The sequence below is a fragment of the Somniosus microcephalus genome, chromosome 4 (assembly GCF_052327205.1).
Source record: "Somniosus microcephalus isolate GS21.2 chromosome 4, FLI_Smic_1.0, whole genome shotgun sequence".
Lineage (NCBI taxonomy): Eukaryota > Metazoa > Chordata > Chondrichthyes > Squaliformes > Somniosidae > Somniosus > Somniosus microcephalus.
In genome coordinates, this window is record NC_140990.1 from 21417825 (window position 1) to 21436669 (window position 18845).

The following is an 18845-nucleotide window of genomic DNA, read 5'->3' on the forward strand; positions in this document are numbered from 1 at the left end:
TGGGTCTGGTGCAGTAATAACCGAGAAAGGTCTAGTGTAATATAAACAGAGACAGGCCCTAGTGAAATATAGACAGAGGTAGAGCCTAGAATAATACAAAGAGAGACATGAGCTAATGCAAAATAAAGAGAGAAAGGGCCTAGTGTAATAAAAACAGAGACATTCTCTAGTGTAATATTAACGGAGACAGGCTGTAGTATAATATAAACAGAGATAGGGCCTAGTGTAATATAAACACAGACAGCTACTAATGTAATCTATTAGGAGACATAGCCTAGTGTAATATAAATAAAGTCAGGGTCTGGTGCAGTAATAACCGAGAAAGGTCTAGTGTAATATAAACAGAGACTGGCCCTAGTGTAATATAGACAGAGGTAGGGCCTAGAATAATATAAAGAGAGACACGAGCTAGTGCAAAATAAAGAGAGAAAGGTTCTATTGTAATATAAACACAGACAGGGTCTAGTGTAATGTAAACAGACACAGGGTCTAATATAATATAAACAGAGACAGGGTGTAATATAATTTAAACAGACACAGGGTCTGGTGTAATTTAAACAGAGTCTGGGTCTAGTGTAATATAAGCAGAGACAGGGTCTAATATAATATAAACAGAGACAGGGTCTAGTGTAATATGAACACAGACAGGGTCTAGTGTAATTTAAGCAGATACAGGGTCGTGTGTAATATAAAGAGAGACAAGGCCGAGTGTAATATAAACAGAGACAGGGTCTAGTGTAATATAACCAGAGACAGGTTCTATTGTAATCTAAACCGATACAGGGTCTAGTGTAATATAAACAGAGACAGGATCTAGTGTAATTTAAACAGCGCCAGGGTCTAGCGTAAAATAAACAGACACAGGTTCAAGTGTAATATAAACAGAGACAGGGTCTAGTGTTATATAAACAGAGACAGGATCTAGTGTAATTTAAACAGCCCCAGGGCCTAGTGTAATATAAACAGAGACAGAGCCTAGTGTAATATAAACAGGAACAGGTTCTAGTGTAATATAAACAGAGACAGGGTCTAGTCTAATACAAACAGAGACAGGGTCAAGTGTAATATAAACAGAGACAGGGCCTAGTGTAATATAAACAGAGACAGGGTCTAGTGTAATATAAACAGAGACAGGTTCTATTGTAATCTAACCAGATACAGAGTCTAGTGTAATATGAACAGAGACAGGGTCTAGTGTAATATAAACAGAGACGGGGTCTAATGTAATATAAACAGAGACAGAATGTAATGTTATATAAACAGAGGCAGGGTCTAGTGTAATATAAATAGAGACAGAATGTAATGTAATATAAACAGAGGCAGGGTCTATTTATGTAATAAATGAGAAAGAGCCTAGTCTAGTGTTATTAGAACAGTGCCGTCATAAATGTTACAGGGGCTTGTGTGATATAAACACAGTCGGGGTCCAGTGTAATATAATCAGCGACGTGGTCGACTGCTGAATAACTGATACAGGACCTAATATAATAATAACAGTGATTTCATTTAGAGTAATATAAAGAGCGACGTTGCTCTTTGTCGTAATTACTGAGACAGGACCTAATGTAATAAGCTGGGACTCTATCTAATATAAAAGAAACAGCGACAATGGTTTAGCACAGGCTAACTGGGAGAGGGCCGAGTGTATTCGAACAGAGCAGATGAAAAGTCTATGTGTCAGATAGGTCCCAGTTTCTGTGTATCATCCTCAGGGTTTGTGGTCTCTGGCCTGTGAGATAGGTCCCAGGCTCAGAAAATCGTTCCCAGGGTTTGTACACTCTGGAGTGTCAGATAGGCCCCAGGCACTGGGAATAATTCCCAGGATTTGTGCTCTCTGGTGTGAGTGGCCGGTCCCAGGCTCTGAGAATCATTCCCAGAGTTTGTGCTCCATGGTGTGACAGTACGGGCACAGGCTCTGAGAATCATTCCCAGGATTTGTGCTCTCTGGTGTGTCAGATTGGTCCCAGGTTCTGAGAGTCATTCCCAGGGTTTGTGCTCTCTGGTGTGAGAGGCAAGTCCCACACTCTCTGAATCATTCCCAGAGTTTGTGCTCTCTGGTGTATCAGATAGGTCCCAGGCTCTGAGAATCATTCCCAGGGATTGTGCTCTCTAGTGTGTCAGATAGGCCCCAGACTCTGGAAAGATTCCCAGGGTTTGTGCTATGTGTTGTGTCAGGTAGGCCCCAGACTCTGGGAAAGATTCACAGAGTTTGTGCACTCTGGTGTGTCAGATAGGCCCCAGGCTCGGGGAATCATTCCCAGGGTTTGTACACGCTGGTGTATCAGATAGACTTCAGGCTCTGAGAATCATTCCCAGGGGTTGTGCTCTCCGTTGTGTCAAATAGGTCCCTTTTTCTGATAATCGTTCCATGGGTTATCAAGTCATTTGAAATGAACCTCCATGTAACCAATGGGTTTGTGTTTTACCAGTATGGGTATATTGTTGCTGGGCAGATTTGTGTAGAAAGAGGTTCCATTCATGATAGGTGGGTTGTAGTTGGCTTTCTATCTCTGATCAGTGGGCTGGAAACAGCTCGTTGATTTTTCTGCACAGAACCAGCAGGTGTTTCCTGTAACTGACATTGTGAGTTCCCGCCCCTCCCTGCCGGGGAAATGATGGATTTCTCTCACAAGCTGTGTGGGAGAGATATGGACTGAGTGTGGGTGGGCGTGAAGTGGAAGTTGCCCTTTAACTACTGAATCATTAGCCAACGCCCATCGAAAATATATTTCTTATGGAATGACATTAAAAAGTAGGATGCTTTGTGTATGACACGTGCAGAACTGAATAAAATACGATTAGAGCAATGCAAGGAGTTTGAGACATTCATTAATAAAAGACAATTCTCCTCTGATTGAATGCAATGTTCTATTACAATCCTGCAGAAGGCAATGGAATCACATAATCATTGAAAGGCAGAGATAGAAAGAAGGCAATAACCGATAGAACAGTTCTGGGTTCCATTGGTAATTTTGTCCTTGACCCCATGACCTGCAGTCTGCCGAGTTGCTGTCCCAGTGATGGAGCCTCTGACCGGGAACTGTAGTTACTCACTGAGCTTTTTGTCTAATTGTCATTGACAGACTTTGTATTTTAAATTGAAACACGCTCCGGTCCAGCTGTGAGAGACGTGCACTTGGTGTCAGAACAGCTGGTCACAGCTGGGTTAAGGTCAGCACTGAATCGAACAGCACGATGGTGACACTCAATAAAATCATTTAATTAATGAGATTCCTTTCCTGGTGCAAATTAAAAATGTTACCTAAAATTAATAATATCCCAAATCTACGACTGTAATTGCTCCTTTAATCGGCTCACACTGGTCGATATTGTTTATTCCGCGGCACTGAGGACATTTCCATGGTCGGTGGGACAGTAATGTAACTGCGATTAGAAAGGGAGGCAGCGTGATTGAATTCTCGCCCAGACAGCTTGGGTCGGACCGTGCGATCTCCTAACACCCACACAGATCGGTGTAGATCTTAACTTTTACAACTTAGAATTGTTCAGAGTGAAATAAAGTGACAGTCTTCACACAGGTGAACTGAGATCCAGTGCCCGATTGAGTCAGGGATGGTTGTATTAAGTGCGGAGCTGCACAGGCGCGATGGATGCGATCTGACAATATGTGACGTTATTCCCAAACTTCGCTTTCCCTCCTGTAAAACCGGGATAAATATCAACTCTTGTGTCCTTTTCCCTTCCATCCCACAAGCAGTTGCCGATCGGAAAAAGAAAGACTTGCATTTATGCAGCGCCTGTCTCGACATCAGGATGTCCCAAAGCGCTTCACAGCCAATGATGTATTTTGAAGTGTAATCACTGTTGTAATCTAGGGAAACGCGGCAGCCAATCTGCGCACAGCAAGATCCAACTGACAGCAATGTGATAAATGACCAAATAATCTGTTTTAGTCATGTTGGTTGAAGTATTAACCTTTGCCCAACACCGGGGAGAATTCCCCCGCTCTTCGAAATAATGTCATGGGATCTTTTACGTCCACCTGGGAGGAATTGGACACTGAGTAAATGTGGGCTGTTTGTGGGGAATGTAAATCCTCACACTGATTCAATTTTACACTAAATATGTTTTGGTTCGAGGGTATATAATCCCCAACAGTAAATCGGCGATCAAAGCCAAGGTAATTTTGAGGAATGGACACAGAACACGGATTATTAATGGTTAATTATATTTTACACAGCTGGACTCAGACAGGAAACAGGGAGGAGTCAGGCTGCTGCTGGGGGAGGCGTGTAACACCCAGTCGCCAGCTCCCCCCCTCCCTCACACACATGGGGCTCCGGCCAGTTTAAATAGCGGGACGGTTCAGCTCCAATTTCACAATCCGGAGGCGTTGTTGCGGCGCCGAGACATGTTCCCAAGTCAGTTACACCGAGACCGAACGATGGGACTTGCCCCGTGCCTTTGTTTGTTACATGCTTTCTTCTCCTGTGAGTATTCCTCACTGCTTTAGTGACACGACAGAAGACAGCTTCAGATATTGTGTTTTCATTTCTATTCATTGATGTGAATGTTCCCTGAAGTAATTGCATTTTTTTCATTTACTTACAGATGTCCGGTCCGATATCGTGCTGACCCAGTCGGCTTCTGTGTCGAAGAAGCCGGGAGAATCTCACAAACTGTCCTGTTCAGTGAGCGGGTTCAGTCTGGACAGCCATCACATGCACTGGATTAAACAAGTGCCCGGGAAGGGGCTGGAGTGGCTGCTTGCTTACAGAAATCCGTCGCATACCAATTATTACGCGCCTGGAGTCGAAGGTCGGATCATCCCTTCAAAAGGCACTTCCACAGCCTATATCGAGATCATTAATCTGAGAATCGAAGACACCGCCATGTATTACTGTGCAAGACAATGGGATACTGGGTGGCACAGCAGTTACTGTCAATACAAAAACCTTGAGTGAGTCTGGGCCAGTGTTCACTTTCACAATCCAACTGTAGATGCAGTGAAGTCCTATTTGTGTCCAGCATTGTCTACTAGCACAGCTTAGTATGGATAAACTGTGATAATTAATCATTGATCAGTTGGTGATTTCAATAACTGTTCTTGGGTTACTCTGAAATATAAACCATCAGGGAATTTATAAAGAGTGAGAAGTATCCATTGACACATTTATCATTTTATGAAGATCCATCGTGACTTTACTTTGCCTCTGGGATGTGAATATTTAAACTAATGTTGAATTTCTGTCTGTTTTACGCAGCGCCGGTTATTGTGTGACCGAGCACAGGGAATATAACACAGTGACTACCTCGACTACTGGGGACAAGGCACCATGGTGACGGTGACTGCAGGTAAGAAATATTCACTCTTTCAGTAACTGTTGTATTTGTGTCTTTATTTTATATTTCTGTTTATTTCAATAATTCACTCATTCACTGAAACTTGGGTTCGGTGGATTCTGTATTGATATTTTTTGCTCTGTTTCATTTGATTCTGCTGCAAAAGGATAATAGATTTAAACAGTTTCTTCAGAAAAAATAGTTTTTGAGGGATTGTGCCCCTGATTGATGTGATTTGGTGTTTATCTGCTGATCAGATTATGCACCAGTGTTACTTTAAATAACCAACAGTTGTTGAACTGTTTGGCGTTCCTGCAATATTTAATCTCGGTGACATCTAATGGTTGCAGGTTTTCTGACCAAATGTAAACACTGTATTTAAATGTGTTTAAAATAAGATTGTAGGAAGGAAACAGAAAGATTTAGTGCACAAAAACAATCTTAAGAGATTTAATGTATTTTTGTTTCTGATATTTACATTGTCATCTATTAATCTAACGTTCCCCAACGGTCATATTCTATACGTGCAATGTTACTGTGATTAATAACTAAATAATTAACTATTTTTATCCTGAATCAGATTTAAATTAATATAAATTAAATCAAATTAATATAGTAATATCACTCAATATCACAACAATATGCTGTATTAATATTAATTTATTAAACATTGATCAGTCTACTCACAATTCTGCTGTCATTATTTTATATTTATGTTTATTTCAATAATTATTTCGTTCAGTGATAGATGGGTCCGATGGATTATATATTGAGATTTTTTTGTAAGGTTACATTTGATTCTGCTGAAAGGGTTTATATAATTCAGCTGCTTCTCTACAAAACGTTCTGTTGCGTGATTGAGCCCCTCAGTGAGGTGATTTGCTGTTTATCTGCTGAGGAGAGTGTGTGCCTGGGTTACTTTGAATAAGTAAAGTTTCTGAAAGTTTGGATTTTCTGCAATGTTTAATCTCGGTGACATCGAACTACTGCAGGTTTTCTGATCTGTTTAAACTGTTTGAAGATGATTGTAGGCAGACAACCAGTAGGTTTTATAAATCAAAAATCATTTAAAATAATTTAATGCATCTTTTTATTTAAGTGAGAATTACAGATTCAACTATTAATCTATGGTTTCCGGTGCTCAGATTTATTAGGTGAAATGTTACTGTAATTACCAATTATATAATTAACAATTTGCAGGTTGAAGGAGAGTTAAATTAATATAACTCAAACGATTAGAATGCGGTAATATTGCCCAATATCACGAAATATGCTGTAGTATTAATATTAATGTATTAAATATTTTTCGCCTTCCACAATTCTGCTGTGCACTGGTCACAATTAACGTGAGCGGTGAATTTTAGAGGCTGGAGACAATTTTTGATTATGTCTGAAATTATTTTAGTAACAGCAGACTGATTGCAGGGACTGTTATCTCCCTGTTTTACACAGATAAATGACAGATTGTATTTAATGTATTTAATTTTGCATTAATTGCGAGTTGTAAATTGCAGTTTGTAAATGTAATAAATCTGCCGGGTTATTAAATTCTTACTGTGCAGCGGAAACCATGTTATTCCTTCAATATTATTTGTTGTTTGATAGCGAGACAATAATCACTAAACTAATCTTAAACAGTTTGCAAGATCTCAGGCTGAGCGATAGACGTCGCTGGCAGTCAAAGAATTGTTCATATGATTCTATTTAAATTCACAGAAGGTGCAGACTGCGTAAGGCTGGAAACTGACAAATAACCCATTGGTATTCAAGCAGGTTAATTTAATTACAAAAGACTAATATTAGTTTTGAATGTAATAACAACATCCTGTCTCCCATAGCTGTGCTGTATACGGGATAGAATTATAGACAGTGAACAGATTACATCTGAGAGTTATTTTTAATTCTCATTAATACTAAATTGATCAACAAAATCTCTCCTCCATTTGCTCATTAAATTTCAGTATCGCAGATGGTCTGATTGATTTGTTCTCCGCCACTACTAATCGTTCTGGAACTTAATTTCATTAAATAGCAGAATATATTTAATAATTAATTTACGGGCATTTGTGAATTACTGGAGTTAAGTATAAAATGTTTGTCTGTGTTATTAAACAGCGGAGGCTCTGTTACGGACTGCAAACTGGCCAGTTGTCTTTAATTTCATGAAAATAGTTTTTTATAGTTAAGATTGAGGACAATGTTTAAACTCGAGAGCCCTGCTTTAGTAAACATATACGGTGTTACAGTCCATCGGTAGTTAGTGAGGTATGACCACGGCCAGACTTTGAACTAATTAAAGTAGTCCACTCCTAAATCCATCATGTGAAATCCACTCTGAAAATGCTGGAGTTTATGTTGTATCGGAGAGATCAGAAACATGCATTGTTTACAAGTGTGTAGGCAGAGCGGGAATGTATTAGAAGCTACTGACCGTTTTAAACTATTCAAATGTGATTTGGTTTAAGTAAAAATAATATATTTGTCTGAATGTGCTTATCTATTAATATTATTCTTAATATGTTAACACTGATAAGTGCCATTTTAATGTAATTGAAACCCTATTACAAGTTCACAAGTTACCAGGCACAAACAGGATTAAGATTAATATTAACTAATCGTATTATAATGCACCATAACACCAGCTAACATCAATATCAACATAGAGTTTAATATCTGCGCGAATTTATTAAACATAAATGACGCCTCACGATTGCCTTGGACAGGATTACAGTTACTGCAAAATCTGAAGGGTTGGAGAGAATTTTAAATTATGTCTAAAATTAATTTAGACACAATACATGTCTTACTCAGCTGTGCTCAGCTCGAGAAGGTGTCGCCGCAGGTTTTACTGAATCGTGTTTTGCTTCGATGATTTTCCATGTTACACTTAATTGTGAAATTATCTTAACCCAGTGGCTAATCGGTCTTCAATGTAAATGTCTCCTGGTTTGTTAAATTCTTGCTCTGTCACGGAGTCCCTGTTATATATATTTTTTATTCACTTATGGGATGTGGGCGTCGCTGGCTAGGCCTGCATTTAGTGACCATCCCTAATTGCCCTTGAGAAGATGGTGGTGAGCCGCCTTCTTGAACCGCTGCAGTCCATATGGTGTAGGTACACTCACAATGCTGTTAGGAAGGGAGTTCCAGGACTTTGGCCCAACGACAGTGAAGGAACGGCGATACAGGTCCAAGTCAGGATGGTGTGTGGCTTGAAGGGGAACTTGTAGGTGGCGATGTTCCCATGCGTCTGCTGCCCTTGTCCTTCTAAGCGGTAGAGGTCGCGGGTTTGGAAGGTGCTGTTGAAGGAGCTTTGGCGAGTTGCTGCAGTGCATCTTGTAGACGGTACACACTGCAGCCACAGTGCGCCGGTGGTGGAGGGAGGGAATGTTGAAGGTGGTGGATGGAGTGCCAATCAAGCGGGCTGCTTTATCCTGAATGGTGTCGAGCTTCTTGAGTGTTGTTGGAGCTGCACTCATCCAGGCAAGTGGAGAGTATTCCATCACACTCCTGACATGTGCCTTGTAGATGGTGGAAAGGCTTTGGGGAGTCAGGAGGTGAGACACTCGCCGCAGAATTCCCAGCCTCTGGCCTGCTCTTGTAGCCACAGTATTTATATGGCTGGTCCAGTTCAGTTTCTGATCAATGGTAACTCCCAGGATGTTGATAGTGGGGGATTCAGCGATGGTAATGCCATTGAATGTCAAGGGGAGATGGTTAGAATCTCGCTTGTTGGAAATGGACATTGCCTGGCAAATTACCCGGGAAGGTGAATTATTTCAGTAAACTTGTTTTCAGGGAAACTAAGTCTTACTCTGTTTGTAAGCTTGTAGAGAGGGAGGGAGAAATGGATGGAAGTCGAAGAACGTTTTATAAATAAATATCAGTTTCATTTCAAAAAACGTTCAAACTTGAGGTGGTCAGGAATTGACAAGAGATCAATTAGAAATCAGCTTCACTGAAATTGACAGATTGAACAGATCTATCTGCTGAGAGCTCGATTGTTGCACCGTTTGTGTCTGTTCTGTTTCTGTGCGCATGCTCACTGTGTGCGAATCAGGAGTCCTCCTGACTGGTTGTAAACCTGCTGGTTTGTTCTCTTGTGTTTCATGGAGTACAATTCGACTCATTTATTTCAGAAGCTTGTACCTAGAGGGAGCTTTATCCGTATCTAACCCGTGCTGTACCTGCCCCTGGAGTGTTTGATGGGACAGTGTAGAAGGAGCTTTACTCTGTATCTAACCCATCCTGCCCCTGGGAGTGTTTGAAGGGACAGTGTAGAGGGAGCTTTACTCTGTATCTATCCTGTGCTGTTCCTGCCCCTGGGAGTGTTTGATGGGACAGTTTAGAGGGACCTTTACTCTGTATCTACTCTGTATCTAACCCATCCTGCCCCTGGGAGTGTTTGATGGGATAGTGTAGTGTGAGCTTTACTCTGTATCTAACATGTTCTGCCCCTGCCCTGGGAGTATTTGATGGGACAGTGTAGAGGGAGCTTTACTCTGTATCTAGCCGTTGCTGTACCTGCCCTGGAAGTGTTTGATGGGACAGTGTAGAGGGAGCTTTACTCTGTATCTAACTTGTGCTGTACCTCCCCTGGGAGTGTTTGATGGGACAGTGTAGAGGGAGTTTTACTCTGTATCTAACACGTTCTGTCCCTGCCCTGGGAGTATTTGATGGGACAGTGTACAGGGAGCTATTCTCTGTATCTAACCCTTGCTATACCTGCCCTGAGAGTATTTCATGGGACAGTGTAGAGGGAGCTTTACTCTGTATCTAACACGTTCTGTCGCTGCCCTGGGAGTATTTGATGGGACAGTGTAGAGGGAGCTTTACTCTGTATCTAACCCGTGCTGTCCCTGCCCTGGGAGTCTTTTGTTGGGCAGTGTACAAGGAGAAAGTACACTCTATTTAATCAGTGTAGACTTGGCTTACCTCGGAATCAATCCCTTGCTATACCTGACCATTCAGCGTATGGCAGGGCTGTGCAGAGGGAGCTTTACTCCTTATTATCTGTACTGTAACAGACCTCAGAGTGCTTTGTCCCGTGTTGCTCAAGGAACCTTAATGTTCATCCAACTAATAAAGTGTGAGTTCTCGAGCCAGATATATACAAATAAAACGTCCCATTGCTCCGTTGAAAGAACCACGCATTAAATGAGTTTAACTTTATTGCAAAAAATAACTGCCCAATTTTTAATAAATTGATAAACTTTAAACATTTTGAGTATCAGATAATGATTGAATGAGATTGGCCTGATCCTGAGCTCACTGTCTGAACAAACAGTTTCAGGAAGTGCCTGAAACGCTCCAGATAGCAGCGCCTGTTCTGATCTGATGGGAGGCTGGAAGTTATTTTGATAATTTAATTGGAGAATGTGGAGCCTCCCGCTCCAAATAACCATCATGGTAATCTTATGTTTGAAACCATTATTTCGTTCAATTGTTTGTAGAAAGCTAACCGACAGGGACAAACTCGGGTGAGGTGCCGTTATTGGACTGGGTCACAGCGCAGGGCTCACAGTCACTGAGCCGCACCTCTGTGAAACATTTAATGAGAAACAGTCAGCCTGCGATGAGTCGTCATTCACAACAAGCTTTAAGACTCTGTGAAGGGGTCCGATTCAATCATTTGAGTCAAATTCCTCAGTTCCCTTTATTTTAAATATCCTCTTGCATTATAACCAACAATAAAATAGATCTGATAAAGGTGTTCAACATTATGAAGCGTTTCCTTCCATTAAATCGGGAAGAACTAATTCTGCTGAGCCGTGTAGAATCACAGAATCCCAGAGCACGGAAGGGGCCATTCGGCCCGTCTTGCCTGTACTGGCTCTGAAAGAGTTGTCCAATCAAATCCCAGCTTCTTCCTCGTAACCCTCCAATGTGTTCTCTTCAAATACATGTCCAGTTGCCTTGAGCATTCCAGAATTTAACAACCCTCTGTTTGAAAAACAATTATCCTCATTTCCCCTCTAGTTATTTTGCCAATTTTACTAAATCTGTGATCTTCAGTTATTGATCTACCCGCCAGACGAAACCGTTTCCCCCTACATGCTCTGACAAATCCTCATACTATTTTGATTACCACTATTACGTCTCCGTAACTTTCTCTGCTCCAAGGAACAATCCCAGTTTCTCCAATCTCTCCACATAACTAAAGTGTCTCAGCCCTGGTATCATCCTGGTCAACCTCCTCTGTACCCTCTCCAAGGCCTTGTGATCCTTCCTCAATTGTGATGGTCAGAATTGTATACACTACTCCATCTCGTGCCTAACCAGTGGTTCAGCAGGACTTCCTTGTTTCTGTATTCAATGTCCCTTTTCCAGTGGCAAGTATACCACACACTTCCATAACCGCCTGATCAACTTGCCCTGCCACCTTCACAGATTTGTGAATATGCACCCCAGGTCACTCTGCTCTTGCACCCCCTCAAAGTGCATCACTTCACACTTATCTGCATTAAATTGCATCAGCCACATGTCTGCCCATTCACCAATCTGTCTATGTCCTCCTGAAGTTCGCTGCTATCCTGCTCAAGAGCTACTACATTGCCAAGTTTTGCTTCTTCCGTGAATTTGGATACTGTACTCCCTATAAACAAGTCCAGGTAATTTTTATTTAAAACAGGAAAAGCAATGGTCCTAATACCGACCCAAAGGGGGATCCCATTGTATACTTCTCTCCAGTAAGAAAAACATCCGTCACCACTAATCTCTGCCTCCTCTCCCTCAGCCAATTACGTTACTAAGTTACCTCCATTCCTTTAATCCCATGTGCTTCTATTTTACGAATAAGTATTTATGAAATACCTTATAAAATGCCATTTGAAAGTCTATGTGTACAACGTCTATTGCAACACCATCATCAACCCTCTCTGTTACTTCACACTGTAGACCGAGCTTTCAGTATCTGACCAATAAGCCGCAGGTGTTTGAGTTATCCGCACAAACCAGAAGCCAGAGTTGCCCACATCAGCAGTCAGCACTTGAGATATTGTTTGTCCTTCCTTGCATAGAACCCGCTAATAACCAATCGATTTATAATGTTTAAGGATTGCCAATATTAGATATTTGGAGAAGAAACCTGTCCCGATGATTTAGATTATGTTCGGTACAAACAGCAACAAGAAGTGACTGTAACGACCCAGAAAGCAGCGCCTGTTCTCACTGGTGAGAGGTTGGAAAGTAATTTGGAAAATAAAATGGAGCATTTAAAGATCATCGTCCCATATAACCGGCTTTGGGAATCGTATTTAACTTGGATCATTTAATTGAGTGATTGGGAGGGGGGAACCCAGGAGACATCCATTCAGTAGAATGGGATAGAGCACAAGTTACACTGCATCGCTCTCCCTCCAATTCTGAGATGGAAAGAGAGAGACTCGAATCAATCCTGATTCATCTAAAGCTTGAATCTTAGAAACCAGGCTGTGCAAAAGGTCCCTATTCAAATCTATGTGTTAAATTATTCCGTTCACATTTTAAACGAGACTTCAACCATTTATTATAAACGTCCTTTATTGTCATGGGAACAGAGAAGATTTAGATGAGGTCTGATAGAGGGGGGTTGGAATTATGAAGGGTTTTATGAAGGGATTCGGGAAACATATTCCCCGGGTCGGTGAGTTGGTGAGTAAATGGCACTGATTGAAAATCAGCAGCAACAGAATGAAGGTAGAGGGCATTATTCTACTTTTCTACACAGGGGGCTGTTGGACATGGGATGTCCTGTCAGAAATGGGACTGCATGCAGACTCCATAATAGCTCGATAAAATTGAACATTTGAAAGAAGAGTGGGAATTGGAAGGTGCACGGGTTTGGTGGAGAGACCTTTCAGAGGCGTGATTGGCCCAATGGCCTCCTTCTGTGCTGTAAAGTAGTATTATTTTATAATTCTGGGTCATGCTCTATAAACATGCTGGGATTTGTTTTAAAGATAATACAACTAGTAGGTCCATCTATAGGAGTTGTGTGATTAGGAGAACTAACCCCACCGCTATTCAAACAAGTCTATCCCCTGAAAACAACAACTTGCATTTATATAGCGCCTTTAACGTAGTAAAACGTCCCAAGACGATTCACAGGAGCGTTAGTAGATACAATCTGACACCGAGCCACATAAGGAGATATCAATTTATTCTTTAGTATGGTGGGTAGTTACTCTGACAGTTTACCAAAAGCTTGGTCAAAGAGGTAGGTTTTAAGGCAGCATCTTACAATGGAGAGATGACAACATTTTGATATCACGGAATGACCTGATTATGTGCTGATAATAAGAGGCTGACAGCAAAAGGATGTAGGGAGGAGCTCAGTGGAGAGAATGTGAAAGAATTTAATGTGAAAGTGGTTGGTGAATGAGGGGTGTGTTCCATAACAGGGAATCAAGAGCTGGAGGAAGTCCCGATACAATATTCCGGCATCCACTCGGTATAAAGGGGCCTCATGGACAGAATGCACCTTTCAGACTCCAGACTTTTCTTATGTACAAGACTGGAGTCACATGAAGGCGTTTCACGTCGGGTCTCACAACTCATAGAGACTCAAATGCTGATCTAGGTTTTGATCGGCAAATGATGGAATTCGTTCATCCTGCAGTCACATGTCGAGTTGTTTGGTTACGTTATAAGCACGGATTACAGCGTCTAACTTGTTCAATTGGCCATTCTTTCCCAGCGACACAGTCTCCTCCCACCCTCTACGCCCTGCTCTCCCCCTGTGAACAACACAACACCGGCGGCCCCTTCACGTACGGCTGTTTGGCGGTGGACTACTTCCCGGAAATCACCAGCCTTTCCTGGAGGAAAGATAAAGAGCCGATCACCGCTGGATTGAAGACCTACCCGTCAGTGTTCAACAAGAAGGGAACCCACACCCTGAGCAGCCAGTTAACCATCACCGAGTCAGAGGTGGAGAGCAGCACAATCTACTGCCAGGTTCGACAAAGTGGGTTGGACTGGAGCGTCAAAATGCCAGGTTAGTGTTGTGGGATACAGGGGTGAAACTGTGAGAAGCAGAGAGGTTATGTTTAACTTCTATACAACCTTGGTTAGACCAGACTTAGAGTACTGAGTACAGTTCCGGTCTCTATATCACACTTAGAGTGCTGTGTACAGGTCTGGTCTCCATAATCACACTTACTGTACTGTCCATAGTTATGGTTTCCATGTTATAAGAATGGAGACGTTCAAAAAAAGATTTACAAGATTTACCAGAACTCAAAAATTGTAACTGTCAAGAATGATTGAACGGGTTTGGGATCCTTTCTCTGGATAAGAGAAGGCTGAGGGGTGACAGAATAGAGGTCTTTAAAATTATGAAAGGGTTTGAAAGGTTAGACGTAGAGAAAGTGTTTCTGCTCGAGTACGAGCCCGATACCAAGCGCCATAAATATAAGATAATCACTAATCAATCCAATAGGGAATTCAGGAGAAACTTTTTTACCAGAGAGTGGGCAGAATGTGGAACTCGCTGCCACATGGAGTAGTTGAGGCGAATAGCAGAGATGCGTTTCAGGGGAATCCAGATAAGTACAGGAGGAAGAAAGGAATAGAAGGTTATGTTGATAGGGAGATGAAGTAGGGAGAGAGGAGGCACATGTGAAGCATAAACACCGACCAGTTGGGCCGAGTGACCTGTTTCTGTGTTGTAGATTCTAAGTAAAAAACCGCTTTACAGTTCCTCATTGTTTGGATTGTAACAAATAATCCGAATAAAATGTATTTTCTTGCAGATCGTGTGGTACATCATCCAACTGTGATCCTCAGCCTGAGTTCCAGTGAAGAAATCATCAGCAGCAGGTCTGCAACCGCCGTCTGTTCAATCATCGATTTCCGTCCAAAGGCAGTGACCGTGAATTGGCTGAAGAATGGACAACTCATGGATTCGGGAATCGTCACCTCTCCCGTCTTTGAAGTGAACGGGAACTTCTCGGCGACCAGTCGGCTGACATTCCCCGCCGGGGAATGGTTCGCCGGCTCGGTCTATACCTGCCGGGTCTCTCATCAAGGGGTCATCCAAAGCCGAAACATCTCCAGATCTCAGGGTAAGAGACACAACCCCGGGAAATCTCAGATCATTCTTAGCGCTGATCTGTCAGGACTTTTATTGGAATTAGTAAAAAGCACAACACTATTTCTAATTTCCAATCACACAGTTTGTGTTTCCTTCCGATGTCAGTGCTGACTCAGGATTCCTCACGGTTCAGGATTCCATCACTTCGAAAAAGGTTTCCCTCAGCTGTGATGTCAGACAGTGAGTGAGGAGTCCTTAGTCTCAGCTTTACCCCGAGAAAGCTCTATTTCAAATTTACAATCATGCTGTTTGTGTTTTCTTCCAATACAAAATAGAAGAAAGAACTGCCTTTACATATCGCCTTTCCCGAAGCCCTTTTCCGCCAAGGAATACTTCCTGAAATGTGTTCACTGTTGTAATGTAGAAATCGCGGCGGCCAATTTGCAGACAGTAAGGTCCCACAAACAGCAATGTGATAATGATCAGATTATCTTATTATTTGGTGATGTTTGTTGAGGGATGGGTATTGGCCAGGACACCTGGGAGAACTCCCCCGCTCTTCCTCGAAATAGCGCCATGGGATCGGTTTAATGTCTCGTTCGAAAGACGGCACCTCCGACAGTGCAGCGCTCCCTCAGTACTGCACTGGGAGTGTCAGCTCACATTTTGTGTTTAAGTATCTGGAGTTGGACTTGAAACTACGATCTTCTGAATCAGGATTCCTCATGGTTCAGGATTCCATAACTTCGCCAAAGAAGGTTTCCCTCTGCTGTGATGTCAGAGAGTACATGAGGTGTCCTCGGTCTCAGGTTTATCCTGAGTTGTTGATCATATTCGGAGCGACAGTAGGTGTCTGGAACCCTTTACTGGTAACTGTCCCGGGACCCACTGCTACAAAGGACATCTACCCTATTTAGAGAACTGCGTTCAATTCTGGGCACCGCACATCGGGATGGATATATTGGCTTTAGAGGGGATGCAACGCAAATTCACCCGAATCATACCGGGGCTGAAATGGTTAAATTATGAGGACAGGTTGCATAGAATAGGCTTGTATTCCTTTGATTATACAAGATTAAGAGGTGATCTAATTGAGGTGTTTAAGTTAATAAATGTAATTTATAGGGGAGATGGACAGTCGAAATCTGGAACTCTCCCCCCCACCCACCCCCCAAAGCTGTTGAGGTTGGGGGTCAACTGAAAATTTCAAAACTGAGATTGATAGATGTTCGTTAGGCAAGGCATCAAGGGTTACAGAAACAAGGCGGGTAGGTGGTGTTGAGGTGCAGATCAGCCATGATCGCATTGAATGGCGGAACAGGCTGGATGGGCTGAATGGCCTACTCCTGCCATATTTCCTTCTGACTCTCTCACCAGACATGTTAAGTGCTCACTAATGACAGAAATGAACAAATTACTTCACATCGGCATTACAAATTATTCTCCACCACAAAGACCCCTTGGAACTCCATTCTCCCGACCTTTCACTTCTCCACTGAAGGGGCTGTAAGTGGTTCCCGCACATTTACATCGCCCCAAACATCGCAACAAGACATCAGATAATTAACTTTGTTTCCTGTAGCATCTATAATCTAGGGTTTCATTTGACACTCGGTTTGAACCAGTGTAATTTTCGTGTAGAGCTCTTGACCCTGGGGGCGGAGCCATTATAATGAGCGGGAATGCGTTTGGGCACAAGGATCTACAGACGGGCGTAAAGGAGCAATGGATTTCGGGAAGAGCGCTATTTACTGCCTAATAAAATTGCGGCCGAATTTATTCAATGTTTTTACGCCGGTTATTTGCTTCACAGGTGGCTCTGGGAGCAAATGCACATGAAATGTTAAAGAGTCTCCCGAAATCGTTGTCCTTCCAATAACGATAGTGTTTATGCAACAGCGAGAGGTTGATATCTCAGATGTGATTTATTCTCCCTGAGAGAGTGAAGGCTGAATAATGGTGTCCTGATTCTGAAGATGAATCTCAGCTTGACTTTCATTTCTGTTCACAGATGAGATCCAATGTAACGATCCAGAAATCACTCTTCCCCAACCGTCACTAGAACAGGTCTTACTGGAGGCGACGGTGACCTTAACCTGCGTCGTGTCTAATGCTCCTTATGGAGTCAACGTGTCCTGGACCCGAGAAAAGGAGACTTTGAAATCAGAGATTGCCGTCCAACACGGAGAGGCTCCCAACAGCGTGATCAGCAACTTAAACATCTCGACACAAGCCTGGCTGAGAGGGGATGAGTTCACCTGCGTGGTGAGCCATCAGGATATGCCGACTCCTATAAGAGATTCCATCCACAATGAAAAAGGTGAGCGGTGAGATTGTAGCAATGAGTGAGACTCTGTGACTATTTCCGGTGATGGTGCACGGGGCAGTTCATTCTATTCAGTGTTTTAATACACTGCTCTGTTAATTTAATTGCTGATTCCACTAACTAAACCCCCAGGGACCAGAGATGATGCATTTAAAGGGAATCTGGATAAGTCAATGAGAGAAAGAGGAATAGAAGGATCTGTTATTAGGGTTAGATGAAGTAAGGTGGGAGGAGGTTCGTGTGGAGCATAAACAGCGGCATTGACCAGTCGGGCCGAATGCTTTGTTTCTATGATGTAAATTCTATATAATTTTCTAGTCCAAGTCTTCAAGCCCCCAGAGAGAAGGATTGCATCCCCCTCTGCTCCGGGCTGGAAAACCGGACAAGACACAGAGGGGAAAAGGGAATCCTTTCACATTCAGCGCAAAGCCCATTTCTCCGACATCTAACCGCCGGTTTCACTGTCTCTGGAATTCTCCAGTTTATTGACCTTTATTGTGATTGTTCTGCAGCTAAAGATCCGCGTGAACCGGCCGTGTCTGTCCTCCTGCCCCCGGCAGAAGAAATCTCCGCTCAGAGGTTCGTCACCCTCACCTGCTTAGTGAGAGGTTTCTACCCCCGAGAGATCTTCGTCAAGTGGACCGTCAATGACAAGCCGGTGAATTCCGGCAACTACAAGAACACCGAGGTGATGGCGGAGAACGGCAGCAGTTCCTTCTTCATGTACAGCCTGTTATCCATTGCAGCGGAGGAGTGGGCCAGCGGGGCTTCCTACTCCTGTGTGGTGGGACATGAAGCTATCCCCCTGAAGATCATCAACAGAACGGTGAATAAATCCAGCGGTAAACCCAGTTTTGTCAACATTTCCCTGGTTCTGATGGACACCGTCAATACTTGTCAATGAGAATCTCTCGATTGCATTTCAGTTCTTGAATAAAACCAATAAAGGCCTTTTCTTCCAATCGTCAGTTACACACACAGCCGCTCAATTAATTTTGTTTCCCATTTTTGCCAAGGGGAGGGCTGATTATCTGAAGCAGGATATTTACCGGTCTCTGGCCCAAGGCTTGAACAGCCAGCGCTCCCAGCTCAGATACACCACGGGTTAGAGACAGATTGAAGCTCTTTCACGACAGGATTCCTCGAAGTCACTCCAGCAACTTTCCTCCCGCTGGGGGGAATCTGAAAAGTTCCCATTTC

The 18845-nt window shown here is 42.7% G+C and overlaps 1 gene segment (V, D, J or C); it reads left to right on the forward strand.

The window, feature by feature from the left end:
* The first annotated feature begins 5221 nt into the window (after window positions 1–5221).
* On the forward strand, window positions 5222–18623 carry LOC147118393 (Ig heavy chain C region, secreted form-like). The segment is given in 5 exon segments: window positions 5222–5316; window positions 13982–14281; window positions 15039–15350; window positions 17331–17639; window positions 18158–18623. Coding segments are annotated over 5 exon segments (1332 nt in total).
* The last annotated feature ends 222 nt before the right edge of the window (window positions 18624–18845 follow it).